Source organism: Hemitrygon akajei, chromosome 12 (genome assembly GCF_048418815.1).
Source record: "Hemitrygon akajei chromosome 12, sHemAka1.3, whole genome shotgun sequence".
Lineage (NCBI taxonomy): Eukaryota > Metazoa > Chordata > Chondrichthyes > Myliobatiformes > Dasyatidae > Hemitrygon > Hemitrygon akajei.
In genome coordinates this window covers 111,843,969-111,862,582 of record NC_133135.1, presented here as the reverse complement: position 1 = coordinate 111,862,582, position 18,614 = coordinate 111,843,969, and the positions used below count along the sequence as shown (strand labels likewise).

General features: G+C 45.3%; 1 protein-coding gene across 2 annotated transcripts in view; it reads right to left on the bottom strand.

The window, feature by feature from the left end:
- Nucleotides 1–18,614, bottom strand: part of LOC140737383 (ras and Rab interactor 3-like) — a 112,139-nt gene that overhangs the window by 80,580 nt on the left and 12,945 nt on the right. Inside the window, exons 2-3 of one of the 2 annotated variants that reach the window (XM_073063856.1) lie at nt 14,507–14,708; nt 9,938–10,046 (exon numbers count right to left, since the gene is read on the bottom strand). In XM_073063856.1, the coding sequence (XP_072919957.1) occupies nt 9,938–10,046; nt 14,507–14,708 (311 nt within the window). The remainder of the gene's footprint in view (nt 1–9,937; nt 10,047–14,506; nt 14,709–18,614) is intronic. The other variant, XM_073063857.1, reaches the window with a different exon arrangement.

The following is an 18,614-nucleotide window of genomic DNA, read 5'->3' as shown; positions in this document are numbered from 1 at the left end:
ATTAGTCGAGGGATAGAATTTAAGAGTAGCAATGTAATGATACAACTCTATAATCTGGTTAGGCCACACTTGGAGTACTGTGTCCAGTTCTGGTTGCCTCACTATAGGAAGGATGTGGAAGCATTGGAAAGGGTACAGAGGAGATTTACCAGGATGCTGCCTGGTTTAGAGAGTATGGATTATGATCAGAGATTAAGGGAGCTAGGGCTTTACTGTTTGGAGAGAAGGAGGATGAGAGGAGACACGATAGAGGTATACAAGATATTAAGAGGAATAGATAGAGTGGACAGCCAGTGCCTCTTCCCCAGGGCACCACTGCTCAGTACAAGAGGACGTGGCTTTAAGGTAAGGGGAAGGAAGTTCAAGGGGGATATTAGAGGAAGGTTTTTTACTCAGAGAGTGGTTGGTGCGTGGAATGCACTGCCTGAGTCAGTGGTGGAGGCAGATACACTAGTGAAGTTTAAGAGACTACTAGACAGGTATATGGAGGAATTTAAGGTGGGGGGGGGGGTTATATGGGAGGCAGGGTTTGAGGGTTGGCACAACGTTGTGGGCTGAAGGGGCTGAAATGTGCTGTACTGTTCTATGTTCTATGTTCTACTTGGATGATCTAATGAGGATTAAGTACCTTTCATCTGGATGTGAAATTAATCAGGACAGTGTTTTTATAGACAATAGATTTGTAATAAAGGCAGATGAGAAAAAGTTTATGATATGTGGAAGATTTTCTTTGTTGTACTGTATATCAATGTATCCGTCAATTAATAAATGAAACCAAAGTGTGTGAGTTTTAAATTTTCATTCTCGATATTCATCATATGTATATTACAAATGAAAAGCATATGAAATGCCACAGAGTTTTCAGGCTGCTCGGAGCAATGGTAGGTCGGGGCAGCAGAGGGAATGTTGGTGATGGGGTTCTTACTGTTGGACGCTGTGCTGATCTCCTCACACTGTCTCGGGAGTTTACAGAGAATGCTGAGAGAAACCCAGAGCGCTGCAGTTCTGTAGGAGAAAACACCTTGGAAATGGCGCATACCACGTCACACCTTGAAATGGACAAAAGCAACAACGGAGAGGAGAAGGGGAAGAAGGGATGAATGGGGAAGAAGAGGGGAAGTTTTATTTGTTCCGTTATTTATTTATTTTTTCTGAGGATGTAGGAAGGGTCATTTGGCACATTGAGACCGTGCTAGCCTTCGGAGCAATTCCACCACCTCATTATTTCTTTCCTAGATTTCCATATATATAGGAGGAGTGCAATGTGGAGAGCAAGCTGATGTCCACGTCGCAGGCTCTCTCTCTCCACATATCTGGTGAACCCAAAGGAACGGCAGAGACCGATACAGTTTGGCACCAGTAGCATTGCGAGAGTTGCCAGTCAGCATTGAACTCAACATAGGGCTGCCTTAGGGACTCCAGCTCCAGATATTTCCCTCAGGGTTTACTCCCGAATCCTTCCCTGTGGGTGGGTATAACAGCAAGGGATAGTGGAGGTTGGAGATTGAAGATCTCCTTCCCCTAGGTGAGCTGCGTACCATGGCTGATGAGCCTCTGTCACCTGAAACAACTGGTTTTAAGACACCAGTAACCGCCTTTGCCCCTTCTCTCAGTAGAAATGGTTCCCTCAGGCTTAGTAACTCTGCCACACATCAAGGCCAGGAGCTGGACTTGGTTGTCAGAGGCTATTGGTGGTGTATGCCTCTGGGAGGTTTTAATAGGTAGTGGGAGCTTGTCCCCATTACCACCCCCAGCTATAAAAACCTTAAGGCACTATCGACACTAACTTTAGAGCAATCCCATTGGTCAAACTCTTCCACTTATTTCTGAAATAACCTCTCATCAACCTTCCGCAGCCTCCTTCACTCACCAACACTCCGGGACAAGCTATAGAGAGCAATTAACTTGCGAAACCCAATGTCATAGAACACAGAACATGGACGAGTACAGCACAGGAACAGGCCATTCGGCCCACAATATTGTGCAAACCAAAAACACACACTAATAGAAACGTGGAAAACCTACAGCACAATACAGGCCCTTCAGCCAACAATGCTGTGCCAAACATGCCCCTACCTTAGAAATTACTAGGCTTACCCATAGCCCACTATTTTCCTAAGCTCCATGTACGTATCCAAAAGTCTCTTAAAAGACCCTATCGTATCCGCCTCCACCACCATTGCCGGCAGCCCATTCCATGCACTCACCACTCTCTGAGTAAAAAACTTACCCCTGCCATCTCCTCTGTACCTGCTCCCCAGCACCTTAAACCTGTGCCCTCTTGTGGCAACCACTTCAGCCCTGGGAAAAAGCCTCTGGCCATCTAAATGATCAATGCCTCTCCTCATCTTATACACCTCTATCAAGTCACCACTCATCCTTCGTCGCTCCAACGAGAGAAGGCCGAGTTCACAGACAGACAGACAGACATACTTTATTGATCCCGAGGGAAATTGAGTTTTGTTACAGCCGCTCCAACCAAGAATAGTGAAGAAATATAGCAATATAAAACCATAAATAATTAAATAATAATAAGTTAATCATGCCAAGTGGAAGTAAGTCCAGGACCAGCCTATTGGCTCAGGGTGTCTGACACTCCTAGGGAGGAGTTGTAAAGTTTGATGGCCACAGGTAGGAATGACTTCCTATGACGCTCAGTGTTACATCTCGGTGGAATGAGTCTCTGGCTGAATGTACTCCTGTGCCTAACCAGTACATTATGGAGTGGATGGGAGTCATTGTCCAAGATGGCATGCAACTTGGACAGCATCCTCTTTTCAGACACCACCGTCAGAGAGTCCAGTTCCACCCCCACAGCATCACTGGCCTTACAAATGAGTTTGTTGATTCTGTTGGTGTCTGTTGGTATCACTCAACCTATTCTCATAAGGCATGCTCCCCAATCCAGGCAACATCCTTGTACATCTCCTCTGTACCCTTTCTATGGCTTCCACATCCTTTCTGTAGTGAGGCGACCAGAACTGAACACAGTACTCCAAGCGGGGTCTGACCAGGGTCCTATATAGCTGCAACATTACCTCTCGGCTCCTAAATTCAATTCCATGATTGATGAAGGCCAATACACCGTATGTCTTCTTAACCACAGAGTCAACCTGCACAGCTGCTTTGAGTGTCCTATGGACTCAGACCCGAAGATCCCTCTGATCCTCCACACTGCCAAGAGTCTTACCATTAATACTATATTCTGCCGGACTTCCGGTAACATGGCGATTGCTTAGCTGCTCCGAACTTTTGTTCCGTTACTGTCGCTACCTTTGCACTAAATGTTTCCATTTTATAAAGCTTAGATAGGAATTTTTTCGGTATCTCTTACTTGCCTGTGAATATATCTAACCTACAATGTCTAGCAAGAGCTCTAAATCCGGGAGAAAAGAAACTACGACTTCGTCGGGCGTGACGATGAAGGCGCTTGCAAATCTCCGAGACGAAATCTTAAAGCAAATTAAAACCGCTTTCAAACAGTTAGAAGACAAACTGGATCGGATCAACGATAAAGTGGACAAACATGCTGAACACTTATCTCGCATCGATTCGACTTCTGAAGCTTTAGAAAGTCGGGTTCGATACTTGGAGACTCTCTGTTCCAGCTTAGAGGAAAAATCTAATAAACTTCTTTCCAAAATGGTGGATCTCGAAAATCGCAGCAGACGCTGCAACATCAGAATTCTGGGATTACCAGAGGCGACTGAAAAGGGATCAACCGTGAAGTTTTTCGCCGAGTTTCTCTGTGAGATATTCGGGAAGGATCTGCTTCCAAACCCGCCCGAGCTCGAACGGGCACACAGAGTTAATGTCCCCCCCGGAATTCTGGGCACCCGTCCGCGACCAGTAATCTTGTGTTTCTATCAATACCAGGTAAAACACAGTCTGATTGTGGAGGCACGTCGCAGAGGCTCTTTTTCTTTCCAGGATACAACCATTCGCTTTGTGGAAGATTTTGCACCCCAGACTTTAAAGATGCGCGCTGAGTATAAAGGCGTAATGAAAGTGCTTTTTGATCGTGGTTTCAAACCTTCCTTTCGTAATCTTGCTGACCTAAGAATCAACTTTAATACCGGGGAATTCAAGTGGTTCAAATCAGCGAGGGAAGCCGAAGCGTTTGTGGCAAGTCTTCCGGCTATCCAGTCATCTTCGGAATCTGATCGGACTTCCTAAAATGGTGGATAAGTACTCCTCGTAGTAAAATTACTTTCTCTGGACTCGGAATTCACTTGAATCACTCAGACATTATTCACTGAAACTCTAAAGGCTGTTGACAATCTCTCCCGGGATTTGGTGTGTGTGTAATCTATTTTCACCTCTGTATAACTTTACCTACAGAGTTCTACAACTAAATCTAACTTGTTTTGGAGGTTTGAAGTCTTTAGTGAAGGCCTCCCTGTTTGTCGGTTCACAGTTCAACTACTGATTTATTTTTCCTCTGTTTTAAATACTTATTTATTTTATCTTTTTCTTTTCTTCACCCCCTTTTTTTTCCATTCTCTGAATGTTTTTTTCTCCCTTCTCGGTAAACGGTTGATAAATACTCGTCTTGAATTTACAATTTTCCCCTTCCTCTTTTTTTTCTTTTTCCTTCTTACCTTTTTTTTCCCCCTTTCTCTTACTTTATCCTTCTATAATATTTTGCGGGTAGATTAGTTTTGGTTTTCTTCCGATTTTCTCTGTATTAAGTTGTATATCTCGGCAGAAGGTGTTCTAATCTGTAGTTATGTTTCCTAGTGCATAAACTAGTTACTGTTTGTTATAGCATTTATACGGAACTGCTGTCAATGACACAGATCTGGAAGTTGTATTTGGGTTAATTTCTTTGGTAGAGCTAGCTACTTGTTTTGGTAGCCGTCTAGTTTTGGGTTGTGTGGGTGGGGTAGGTTTTCCAGTTCCAACATTTCTTTATTGTTTAGGACATGTTTATATTTTGACCTTACGAATCTATGTTTACATCTCTGCTCCCAGACTGCTATTGTACTGCTTGACTTTTTATATGCCTGCTGCCTTTTATGCATTAGTAATTGATAATGGCTAGTGCACTTAAATTTGTGAGCTGGAATGTAAAGGGACTGAACCACCCTGTTAAAAGGAGGAAGGTATTCTCACATATCAAACAACTCAAAGCTGACATTGCTTTCCTCCAAGAAACTCATATTCGTTCATTATTCAGTTCTCAATTCGGATTTAAAGTTCCATAAGATCTGGGGGCCTTTTATCGAGTACTTTCATAACCTTCCTCTTGACTAGGGTTTTTTTTTTCCTTCGGTCCCTTGCTTTCAGCTCCCTTTCTTTTCTGGTAGTAGGCATTATTATCCTCTGTTGCTAAGTGTATTCACAGTCTGGGAGTTTGATTGTCCAGACTTATACTCTCTATATTGTGTGGTGGTTGGTCTGGAATTGTTTTTTTTTCTTGTGTTGTGGGGGTTGGGGAGGACACTAAGCTCACTTGTCTTTAATTTAGGTGCTTTTTTGTTAAATTCTCTTCCTCTGTAGCATATTGATATTGTATGCTTAACCTTGCTCTGTATTAATGCTCCTCATTGGGATTTGGGGTTTTTAATTTTGTAAAATGTTTTGAAAAACTAATAAAAATTTTTTAAAAAATACTATATTCTGCCATCATATTTGACCTACCAAAATGAACCACTTCACACTTAGCTGGGTTGAACTCCATCTGCCACTTCTCAGCCCAGTTTTGCATCCTATCAATGTCCTGCTGTAACCTCTGACAGCCCTCCACACTATCCACAACACCTCCAACCTTTGTGTCATCAGCAAACTTACTAACCCATCCCTCCACTTCCTCATCCAGGTCATTTATAAAAATCACGAAGAGGAAGGGTCCCAGAACAGATCCCTGAGGTACACCACTGGTCACCAGCCTCCATGTAGAATATGACCCATCTACAACCACTCTTTGCCTTCTGTGAGCAAGCCAATTCTGGATCCACAAAGCAATGTCCCCTTGGATCCCATGCCTTCTTACTTTCTCAATAAGCCTTGCATGGGGTACCTTATTAAATGCCTTGCTGAAATCCATATACACTACATCTACTGCTCTTCCTTCATCAATGTGTTTAGTCACATCCTCAAAAAATTCAATCAGGCTCGTAAGGCACGACCTGCCCTCAACAAAGCCATGCTGACTATTCCTAATCATATTATACCTCTCCAAATGTTAATAAATCCTGCCTCTCAGGATCTTCTCCATCAGCTTACCAACCACTGAAGTAAGACTCACTAGTCTATAATTTCCTGGGCTATCTCTATTCCCTTTCTTGAATAAAGGAACAACATCCGCAACCCTCCAATCCTCAGGGACCTCTCCCCTCCCCATTGATGATGCAAAGATCATCGCCAGAGGCTCAGCAATCTTCTGCCTCACCTCCCACAATAGCCTGGTGTATATTTTGTCCGGTCCTGGCGACTTATCCAACTTAATGCTTTCCAAAAGCTCCAGCACATCCTCTTTCTTAATATCAACATGCTCAAGCTTTTCAGTCTGCTACAAGGCATCACTACAATCACTAAGATCCTTTTCCGTAGTGAATACTGAAGCAAAGTATTCATTAAGTACCTCTGCTATTTCCTCCAGTTCCATATACACTTTCCCACTGTCACACTTGATAGGTCCTATTCTTCCACATCTTATCCTCTTGCTCTTCACATACTTGTACAATGCCTTGGGGTTTCCTTAATCCTGCCCGCCAAGGCCTTCTCATGGCCCCTTCTGGCTCTCCTAATTTCCTTCTTAAACTCCTTCCTATTAGCCTTATAGTCTTCTAGATCTCTAACATTACCTAGGTCTTTGAATATTTTGTAAGCTTTTCTTTTCTTCTTGACTAGATTTATTACAGCCTTTGTACACCATGGTTCCTTTACCCTACCATAACTTCCCTGTCTCATTGGAACGTACCTATACAGAACTCTACACAAATATCCCCTGAATGTTTGCCACATTTCTTCCGTACTTTTCCCTGAGAACATGTTTCCAATTTAAGCTTCCAATTTCCTGCCTGATTGCCTCATAATTCCCCTTACTCCATTTAAACACTTTTCTGACTTGTCTGTTCCTATCTCTCTCCAATGCTATTGTAAATGTATTGCGAGGAGAGCGGGCAGGAGTCCGTGCCAGGAGAAAGGTAAGCCCTAGCCGACCGGCCGGCTCTCCCCTCCATTCTGCTCTCCAATGGACATTAAATTGGACTACATCTGTGGCAACAAAATACTGGGTGAGAGTACAGAAATGGTCGGAATCCCGGACGCCGCCATTCAGCTGATTATTTATGTAACAGATTTTCCCCCAAGCCATCGGACTACCAACCTACTGCCCTCAGCTGTGCCTATTGTCTTGTTTATTATTTATTGTAATGCCTGCACTGTTCTGTGTACTTTATGCAGTCCTGGGTAGGTCTGTAGTCTAGTGTAGCTTTCTCTGTGTTGGTTTATGTAGTTCAGCGTAGTTTTTGTACTGTGTCATGTAACACCATGGTCCTGAAAAACATTGTCTCATTTTTACTGTGTACTGTACCAGCAGTTATGGTCGAAATGACAATAAAAGTGACTTGACTTGACTAAAGGAGACAGAATAATGATCACTATCGCAAGATGCTCTCCCACTGAGAGACCTGACACCTGACCAGGTTCATTTCCCAATACCAGATCAAGTACAACCTCGCCTCTTGTAGGCTTATCTACATATTGTGTCAAGAAACCTTCCTGAACACACCTAACAAACTCCACCCCATCTAAATCTCTAAATAAAAAGCAAATCAAAAACTCCCAAACACTAATCCCTCCTCCCTACACCATGTCCACATCCCTCCATCTTCCTCACATCCATGTGTCTATCCAAACGTCTCTGAAAAGCCTCTAATGTATTTGCCTCTACCACCGTACCAGGCAGCACATTCCAGGCATCCACCACTCTCTGAGTAAAAAACTTACCCCTCACATCCCCCTCGAACCTACCCCCTCACCCTCAATGCATGCCCTCTGGTATTAGACATTTCACCCTGGGAAACAGATACTCACTGTCCACTCTATGACTCTCATAACCTTGTGAACCTCTATCAGATCTCCCCTCAGCCTCCGACACTCCAGAGAAAACAACCCAAGTTTATCAAGCTTATCTTTGGGGCGTGGAAGGAAACTGGAGCACGCAAGAGAATCGCACACAGGCGGAGGGAGAACGCGCAAACTCCACAGGCAGGCAGTGCCGGGAGTGAACTGGGGTCACAGGCACCGTAGAGCCAAGTGGAGGATGAGAGGAGGGGATAAATGGGGTTCAGCGAGAGGGGCAGGGAAAGGGGAACAATAGGAAGTAGAGGGAAGAGAGTGTGACAGTGGAGAACAGAATGAAGTGAGAGAAGCAAGAAATCTGTAAGCGGGGGCTTAAGCAAGTATTGTGATGCTCTGATTGTATTAGATTGAGTAGAAATGTTTCTCACATGCACTCGGTGCCCACTTCATTAGGTACTCCTGCTCGTTAATGCAGATATCTAATTGGCTAATCATGTGGCAACAACTCAGTCCATAAAAGCATGCAGACATGGTCAAGGGTTTCAACCCAAACATCAGAATGGGGAAGAAATATGATCTAAGTGACTTTGACCGTGGAATGTTGTTGGTGTCAGACGGGGTGGTTTGAGTATCTCAGAAACTGCTGATCTGCTGGGATTTTCACACACAACAGTCTAGAGTTTACAGAGAATCGTGCGAGAAACACAATTAATATTCAGTGAGCTGCAGCTCTCTGAGAGAAAACATACCTTGTAAATGAGAGAGGTCAGAGAGAATGGCCAGACAGGAAGGAACAGTAACCCAAATAACCATGTGTTACTATAATGAAGTGCAGAAGAGCATCTTTGAATTCACAACACCTCGAAGTGATGGGCCTTGGTTAGTGTCCTGGGTTACGGGGAGAATGCAGGAGAAGGGGTTGAGAGGGAAACTAAATCAGCCAGGATCGAACGATGGAGACGACTCAATGGGCCAAATAGTGCAATTCTGCTCCTATATCTTGTGGTCAGCATTCCCTGTATTTTATTTATATTTGCACAGACCAACCATTACTCCAAGTAGGAAATTGTTACACAGCCTGAAAAGTGCAGGGCACTTTACATTTCGTTTATTTAAAATATGCATATTATGTCTATTTATCATGAAAATTTAAAAATCACATACTTTTGATTGTATTTATTAATTAAAGGGTATAATGAAGTTCAGCACAATGAAGAAAATCACAAGTAAACGAAATAAAATTCCAGCTTTGCGGCAACAGAGGCTTCGTGCACAGGGGTACGAGGGGTGATTGACAAGTTCGTGGCCTCGGGTAGATGGAGGTGAGTTATACAGCTCTCGTTACATGCACATGCAGTTCAACTCTTTGAGTGATCATGCAGAAAGTTTGAAGCTAATAACTCATCTCTTTCTACCTTAGGCCACGAACTTATCTATCCCCCCGATGAGTTATTAACTTCAAAACTTTCTGCATAATCACTCAAAGAGTTGAACTGCACGTGCATGTAACGAGAGCTGTATAACTCACCTCCTTCTACCTGAGGCCACAAATTTATTTGCTGTGGACACTTTCTGGAGGTCCAAGATCCGTATGCTCCACCACCGCTGGACTAAGTGTGTAAATGTAGGAGGGGACAATGTTGAAAAATAAATGTGCTAGGTTTTCTAAAATTGACTCCTTCTACCTTAGGCCACAAAGTTATCGATCACCTCTCGTATTTCAGTTACTGCGTGGCCTCGCACATACGTGGCTGAGAGGGAAGAGTGTCAATCAGAGAGATGGTGTAGCACTGTGTGTTTATGAGGGTGACCCCCTGCTGTCTCTGAGTTTAACTGCCTCCCATGCACACTATTTCTGTAGTTCCTCCAGGTAAGCTGATGGAAGTAGTTGTGGAGGAAGTTTTACCTGAGCGTCTCTCCTTAATGATAAAATCCTCTGTTTCATAGGTCCCGTGTTCCAAACGGACTGTCAGCATCTTACTTCTTCCGCAGTTATTATTCCAAACCAGAAATGCCTGGAATTATAGAGAATCAGACTCAGAATCAGGTTTTATATCATCGACGTTAACTTTACGGCAGCAGTACAATTAAATACATGATAAATAAACATCGAGGAAAAAACTGAGGGAAGTAAAGAAGTGAGGAGGTATTCATGCCATTTTGAAATCGAATGGTAAGGGGAAAGGAGTTGCTTCTGTACCTCTAACTCTGATTCTTGTATTAAAATTATTTATAATGGGGGATTCATTCCCAAGATTTAATACATCATTATTATAATGGAAACCTGCTGGAACGGCACATAGCACAACGCTTTACAGTACCGGCAATCCTGGTTCAATTCCCGCTGCTGCCTGTAAGGAGTTTGTATGCTCTCCCCGTGACCGTGTGAGTTTACTCCAGTTTCCTCTCACAGTCTGAAGACGTACTAATAGGTCGTTGTAAATTGTCCCACAATTAGGCAAGAATTGGGAGAGTGCTGGACAGCACAGCTCGAAGGGCCAGAAGGGCCTATTCTTAATAAGTAACTAATAAACAGACAGAGATGCATCTATCCTACTCTTTATACTGTGTTGTGGTCGGTCTGGAGTTGTTGTTTTTTATCTTGTGTTGTGGGGCTTGGGGAGGACACTAAGCTTACTTGTCTTTAATTTAGGTGCTTTTTTGTTAAATTCTCTTCCTTTGTAGCATATTGTTATTGTATGCTTAATTTTGCACTGTATTAATGCTCCTCATTGGGATTTGGGGTTTTTAATTTGTAAAATGTTTTGAAAAACTAATAAAAAAATGTAAAAAAAAAGAGATGCATCTATCCCAAAGCAGAGATATGAAGGATACCGTGTGGGATGGCTTCCCCTGGCTTCATTTATCCCTCAATGTATGTATTTGAGATGTTCTCCAGTCTTGGTAACTTACCTGCAAACGTTTTGTCACCCTACGAGGAGACGTCAGCAGTGCGCTGGCGTGCCCCCAAATGCCTGGCCTTTATATACTTTTTTTAAATGTTTTTTTTTGCTCAGCCTAACCAAACTTACAATTTCCAGATACATTGACATTTCTTCCCCTCACAGATATCAGCTATCAGAACACTTTCATCAAGGTATAGACATCACCACCACATCCTATACAAAAGCCCTTATCAGTATAGCAGACAGGTTTACATCTACATACGGCAGAAAAGGTTGCCATGTTTTATGAAAACTGTTTGTTTTTGAGTGTACCGTACATGTCAAAAAGTCCAAAGGAATGTATTCCATGATTAATTTACGCCAACCTAACAGTCCAGGGGCCTTAACGGATATCCAACAAAGTAAAATGTTCTTGAGCGATGGATCACTCTTCCCACTTCTTGGCTTGGCAGAAATATCCTTGCTCAAAATGAACATTCTTCCTCATCTGCTCTACCCAATACGAAAGATACCAGTCATTTTTACCCAACAAATGCTTAAAAAAAGAAATGGCTGGTTTGTTTCTTTCATCTGGGATAAAAAAAAGACCCTGTATTAAAATGTCTAAGTTACAGTTTCCCAGTAGTCTAGGGGGTCTGGATTTCCCAGACATCAAAAAATATCAATTAAGTTCCTTTTTATCTTACGTGGTTGACTGGGCTTGCAGGGACCCCTCCTCAATTTGGCTAGACATTGAAGCTTCACAAGCAAAATGCCCTCTTATTAATTTGCTTTTCCTCAATAAGGTGAAACTAGTTGAGGAATCTTGTCGCAATCCAATAACAATTAATACAGTCAGGGCTTGGAGGGCGGTGCGACAAATTGAGGGCAACGCACCTTTGATATACTTTTCAATCTGTTGATTCTGTGTCATTTCAGAAAGTCAGCAGGCGCTGTGGGGAGGAATCCTCATTGCTGATTGGTGGAGTGGTGAACTTCGTGTGTTGTGGCGCCCCCTGCGTCACAATTGAATTTCCGAAATGATGACCAATCCGCTGATGGATAGGTATATAAAGGCCAAGCATTCGGGGACACCTCACAATCGACAGCGCACTGACAACGTCTCCTCGTATGGTGATGAAACGTTTGCGAGTAAATTGCCAAGATCGGAAAACAACTCAACCCAACCATCAACCACTTGAACTTCGATTTTTCCGAATAATATTTATTTTATCTTCTATTCAGAGATGCAGGCATCCAATTACAGCCATGTGGCCATTTAACCTGCCAACCCATACATCTCTGGACAGTGGGAGGAAACCAGAACACCAGGAGGAAACCCACACGGTCACGGGGAGAACCTGCAAACTCCTCACAGACAGCAGCAGGAATTGAACCCAGGTCACCGGCGTTGTAATAGCATAACGCTGACTGCTACGCTACCAATCTGCCCCTGCACCATATTGCTGAAATATGTCAAGTACCCTCTCTTCTCCCCTCCCTCCTATCGATACAGAAGCCCGAAAGCTTGTAGCACAGGCTCAAGGACAGCCTCTGCCCCGTTGCTGTAAGATGACTGAATGGAACTTTTGTTTAATAAGGAGGACTCCTGACCTCACAATTTAACACATAGTAACCTGGCACCTTGTTGTCTGACTGCACTTTCTCTGTAACTGCCACACCTTATTCTGCATTCTTTATTGCTTTCTAGCTCCTTAAGGTTGTTATAGCTGGAGATGGTAATGAAGACAAGCTCCCACTACAATGCTCCCAATGCCTTGCATCTCAAACAGCCTCTGACAACCAAGTCCAGCTCCCGGCCTTCACGTGTGGCTTAGCTACTAAGCCTGGTGGAACTGTTTCTACTGACAGGAGGGGCAAGGGTGGGTTACTGGCTCCTTAAAACCAGTCACTTAGGGCAGGTGGAGCTCATCATCTAGGAGAAGGAGAACTCTGATCTCAAACCTCCGCTACACCCACTCATGGGGAAGGCTTCAGGAGTAAACCCTGGCGGAAAAAACCGGAGCTGGAGTCCCTAAGGCAGTCCTGTGTCGATTTCAACGCTGACTGGCAACTCCTGTGATGCAGCTGCTGCCTAACTGTATCAGTTTCTGCCGTTCCTTTGGATTCATCAGCTGTGTGGAGAGGGGGAGCCTCTTACAGGGGCAACAGCTCGCTCTCCATATCGTACTGCCCTGGCTTGCGTATCTAACAGCTAGATGCAATGTCCATGGTCACCCCAGACCAATGGAGGCCTACTATTGCCTTCTATGATTTCTTCCTGAAATCTACTGACCTTCTCACCAAGAAACTCCTTAAACCTTCCAAACAGCATAGAAGTATATGCCAGAAAGTAATCAATGGAGAACCAGCAGAGATCTGATGGACCAAAGGGTGATGAGAAAATGTGAAAAAGTCTGGAATATGGAATAATCAGGTGCCAAAGGTTTGAGATAGGATGAGAGGGGAGAGGGGGCTGTCAATCTTAACCCAGAGGGCGGTGAGAGGTTGGGACTCTGGGCCTGAAGGAGTGCTGGAGGTAGGAACCCTCTCCATACTTAGAGTACTGGATGTGGATTGAGGAGTCATGATCTACGGGGTTATGGGCCCTGGTTTAAAAGGGCCCTGGTTTAAAAGGGATTAGGCTAGGAGTCTTTTCCAGTGAGAACACCGATAAGACCATAAGACAAAGGAACAGCATGAGGCCAGTTGGCCCATCGAGTCTGCTCCACCATCCCACCCCTCTCAACCCTATTCCCATAACCTTTGGAGCCCTTCCTAATGAAGAACCTATCCTGTATATTAATATTATGAATTTATATTTACTGTGTTTTTATTGTGTTCATTTTGATTATTGTGTTTATTTATGGTGCGTTGGATTAGGCCCAACAATCGTTTCATTCCTCTTTACGCTCGAATAATGAGGAATGACAATAAACAATCTTGAATCCAGAATCTATTGACCTCCACTTACCGATCAAGAATCTATCAACCTCTGCCTTCAATGCACATGGTGATTTGGTCTGCATAGATTCCACAGATTCACCATCCTCTGGCTAAAGAAATTCCTCCCCATCTCTGTTCTATAGGGATATCCTTGTATTCTGAGGCTGTGCTCTCTCACTACCGGAAATATCATCCGCCATCCAGGCCATATGTACAGGAAAGGCTTCCGTCATCAGCAGGAATCCCACCCACCCTGCTCACGGACTGTTTGTCCCACTCCCATCAGGGAGGAGGCTACGTAGCATCGATGTCAGTAGCTCAAAAACAGAGACTTTCCCCAAGCAGTAAGGCTGCTCAGCACCTCCACTACTATTTTATTATGTGCAGCGTAGTGTCACTTTATGGCCATGCAATCCTTCTATGTATTTATAATTACTGTGTATTTCATTGCTATTTAGTTCTTTATCTTTGTGTTTTTGTGCTGAATCGGATCCGGGAGTAACAATCATTTTGTTCTTACATTGGGGTACAGGAAAAGACATTAAACTATCTTGAATCTATTGGAAACATTCAGTTCATGTTCACAGTCAACATCCACGAGCCGGGGATTTTGTGAATGACTGGAGATGCTCTCTCTGACTTACCCCCGGGGGCTGCTTTCTGAGAATATCCCGGACTTGCTCCGGCTCGACTCCGAGCTGCAGCCAGACCTGGTGGGACAGCGAGAGCTTGTCGAAGAGACTGAGCTTCCCTCGGGACAGCAGCTTGCTCTGATCTTCTTCCTCCTCCTCCTCCCAGGAACTCTGATATTCTCCATTGCACAGTTGCTTCCGGGGGCTGTGGGGACTGAAATAACGTTCAATTATTGTGTGTTGGTCCGTGGCCTTCTCTACCGCCGTGACGAGGGCGGTCTCACACTGGAGGAGCACTGCCTTATCTTTCACCTAGGTACCATCCAGCCTGACCACATGAACGTCGGTTTCTCTACCTTCTGATCATTTCCCCCCGCTTCTTCTTCTCTTTCTTCATTTCCCATTCTGACACCCCCTTACTCTTCCTCTTCTCCTCACTTACCCTTCTCATCCCTCTAGTGCCCTTTCTCCTTCCCTTTCTCTCATGGTCCACTCTTCCTTCTTCTTTAGCTCTTTACCTTTTCCACCAATCACCTCCCAGTTTCTCACTTCATAACCCCCTGCCCCACCCACCCGCCTTCCCCCTGAACTGATTTCACCTATCGCCTTCTAACTCGTACTCCCCCCCTCCCCCCCCCCACCTTCTTAATCTGACGTCTGTCCCCTTCTTTTCTGGTCCTGACGATGAAACATCGACTGCTTATTCCTCTCTGCTGAAGCTGTCTAACTGTCTGAGTTTCCAGTTCATGAGGAGTGTTACTCTGATTTCCAGTATCTGCTGAATCTCCCGTGTTGGTGATCAGATTACAACAAGTTACCAGGGTGCAGACGACCCTTCCCATCATCTGGTGAAAGAACTGAAGGCACAGTGATCTGGTTTGCAGATGATACCAGGAAAGGCGGAGGGACTGGAGTGTCACGGAGACAGGGAGTCTGCAGAATGACTGGGACATATTAGGAGAATGAGAAAACGTAGCAGATGGAAAATGGTGTTGGGTGATGCCATACTGGGAGAAAGAATAACGGTGTAGACTCTTTTCTAAGCAGGGAGGGAATTTGGAAATCAGAGGTACAATGGGAGTTGTAGGACGTGTCGGTAGTGAGTAAGGCAAATGCAATATTAGCAAACACGAGGAAATCTGCAGATGCTGCAAATTCAAGCAACCCACACAAAATGCTGGTGGAACACAGCAGGCCAGGCAGCATCTCTAGAGAGAAGCACTGTCGACGTTTTGGGCCCTGATAAAGGGTCTCGGCTCGAAACGTCGACAGTGCTTCTCCCTATAGATGCTGCCTGGCCTGCTGCGTTCCACCAGCATCTTGTGTGTGTTGCAATATTAGCATTCGTTTTGAGGGGACTGGAATATAAAAGCAAGAACATACTGGTGAGGCTTTGCAAGGTGGTGGTGAGACTGTATTAGGATGTTTGTGAGCACTTTGCGACCCAAGTGATGGAGGTGTGTCTCTACCAAAGGAGGTGTGAGGTGCTTCTTCCCTCTGCTAGCCCGCAGGTCACCCTTGGGCAAGGTGTAGCACCTGCTTAGACCCTCCTCCTCCACAACCACCCCCCCACCCACCGATCAGGGTCACATGGAGCTACGGGAGCAGGTGGTGGATGGTCGTACGAGCAGCCGGTGCGTGTCACAAGTCCTGGTTACACGAACACTGATTCCAGGCAGACAATCTCTGAAGAGTCCCTGGTCCTCACCCTCAACAATTTCTTCTTCAAACCCAAGGTGTAGCCACGGGCACTTGCATTGGCCCCAGTAGCGCCTGCCTTTTCGTCGGCTACTTGGCCAGACCATGTTCCGGTGTCACTCTGCAACTCTCCACTGACGACTGCATTGGTGCTGCCTCACACACCCACGCTGAGCTCATCACCTTCATCGACGTTGCCTCCAACTTCCACCCTGCTCCCAAATATACTCGGTCCATTCTGACACCTCCCTCCCTTTTCTCAATCTCTCTAACGTGCTGTTATTGCTGAAGTGCATCGAGCATTCTCTCTTCTCACCCTCCCATCAGGCAGAAGTGCATGTACCACCTGGCTCAAGGACAGCTTCTTTCTCTCTGTTATAAGACTACTGAATGGACCTCTCGACCTCACAATTTATCTCGTTATAACCTTCCATCTTATTGTCTGACTGCACTTTCTCTGTAACTGCAACACCTTATTCTGCATTCTTTATTGCTTTCTTGTTCATTAAGGTTGTTACGTATGATGTGGGCGATCGTGGCCTTATCCATGACCATGATTGTTCTTGGCAAAGTTTTCTACCGAAGTGGTTTGCTGTTGCCTTCTTCTGGGCAGTGTCCTTACAAGAGGGGTGACCCCAGTTATCATCAATACTCTTCAGAGATTGTCTGCCTGGTGTCAGTGGTCACATAACCAGGATGTGTGATCTGCACCGGCTGCTCATACGACCATCCACCACCTGCTTCCGTGGCTTCATGTGACCCTGATCGGTGGGGGGTGGGAGAGGTTGTGGAGGAGGAAGGTCTAAGCAGGTACTACACCTTGCTCAAGGGTGACCCGCAGGCTAGCGGAGGGAAGGAGCACCTCACACCTCCTTTGGTAGAGACACATCTCCACCCTTCCATGCAAAGCACAAATTATTTGCTGCATTTCTTACATCACTTGGGTTGCCAGAGTAGCGTCGCGGTTAGCTTGACGCTATTACAGATCAGTATGTCAGAGTTCAGAGTTCAATTCCCGTCGCCCACTGTAAGCAAGTTTGTACGTCCCTCCTCTGAGCGCACAAGTCTCCTCCGGGTGCTCTAGTTTCCCCCCACAGTCCAAAGACACACCGGTTGGTAGGTTAGTTGGCCTTTGTAAGTTGATCTGTGATTAGACTAGGGTTAAACTGATGGGTTGCTGGGTGGCAGTGCGCAGTTGGCCAGAAGAGTCTGCTCTGCGCTACGTCTGTAAATCCAAAGCTCCCAACCTTTTTTTAGGCCATGAACCAAAACCATTACACAAGGGGACCATGGACCCCAGGCTGGGAATCCTGCCTCCAGCTCCAAATAAATAGATAATTCACAGCAGTACCTCATTGAATGTAAGGAGCATTTGGATGATTTGTAGCGGATTTAGAAGGTGCTATAGAAATCCTAGCTCCCCCGTGCATGCATTCCCCCTTCAATGGGCTGGACTAATGACCTCCTCATTGTGGTTCAGGGCAACAAAACAGGAGGTGCGTCATGGCTGAAATGAATGTTTGATCAGGATGAATGGGCTGAACAGTCTATTTCAAGCAACGCACACAATATTGAAGAGGAACTCAGCAGGCCAGGCAGCGTCTAAAAGAGGATGTTTCTGGCCAAGACCCTTCACCAGGACTATTTCAGTCCTTATCCCTGGTTCCCGTCTGCCATGAGGTACAGAAGGCTGAAATCCCACACCACTGGGTTCAGGAGCAGTTACTTCCCTTCAAGCATTCAGTTCTTGAACTGACCTGTGCAACTCTGCTCAGACCACATCTGGCCATCCCACTGTAGGAGGGACGTTGAGGCTCTGCGGAGGGTGCAGAAGAGGTTTACCAGGATGCTGCCTGGTTTAGAGGGCCTGTGCTATCACGAGAGGCTGGACAAACTTGGGTTGGTACGTCGCCTCTTGGGTGCCAGGGTCCAGGATATCTCAGGCTGAGTCTTAAGTGGGAGGGTGAACAGGCCGAGGTTGTGGTCCATGTAGCACCAATGACATGGGTAAGATGAGTGACGAGGTTCTGCACAGGGCATTCAGGGAGTTGGGTGCTAAGTTAAAGGGCAGGACCTCCAGGATTGTGACCTCAGGATTGCTATCTGGGCCGTGTGTTAGCGAGGTCGAACTAGGAAGATGGTACAGTTTAACACGTGGCTAAGCTGTTGGTGTAGCAGGGAGGGCATAAGATTTTTGGACCATTGGGCTCCCTCCCAGGGAAGGTGGGACCTGCACAGACAGGACAGTTTGCACCTGAACTGGAGGGGGACTAATACCCTAGCAGGAAGGTTTGTTAATGCTGAAGGTGGAGTTTAAACTAGAGTTGCAGGGGGATGGGAACAGTCAGCGGAGAGGCTGTGGAGGCAGATGTTGGTAAAACCTCAAAGTTAGGAAACAGAAGGTTGAGCGTGGTGTGACTAG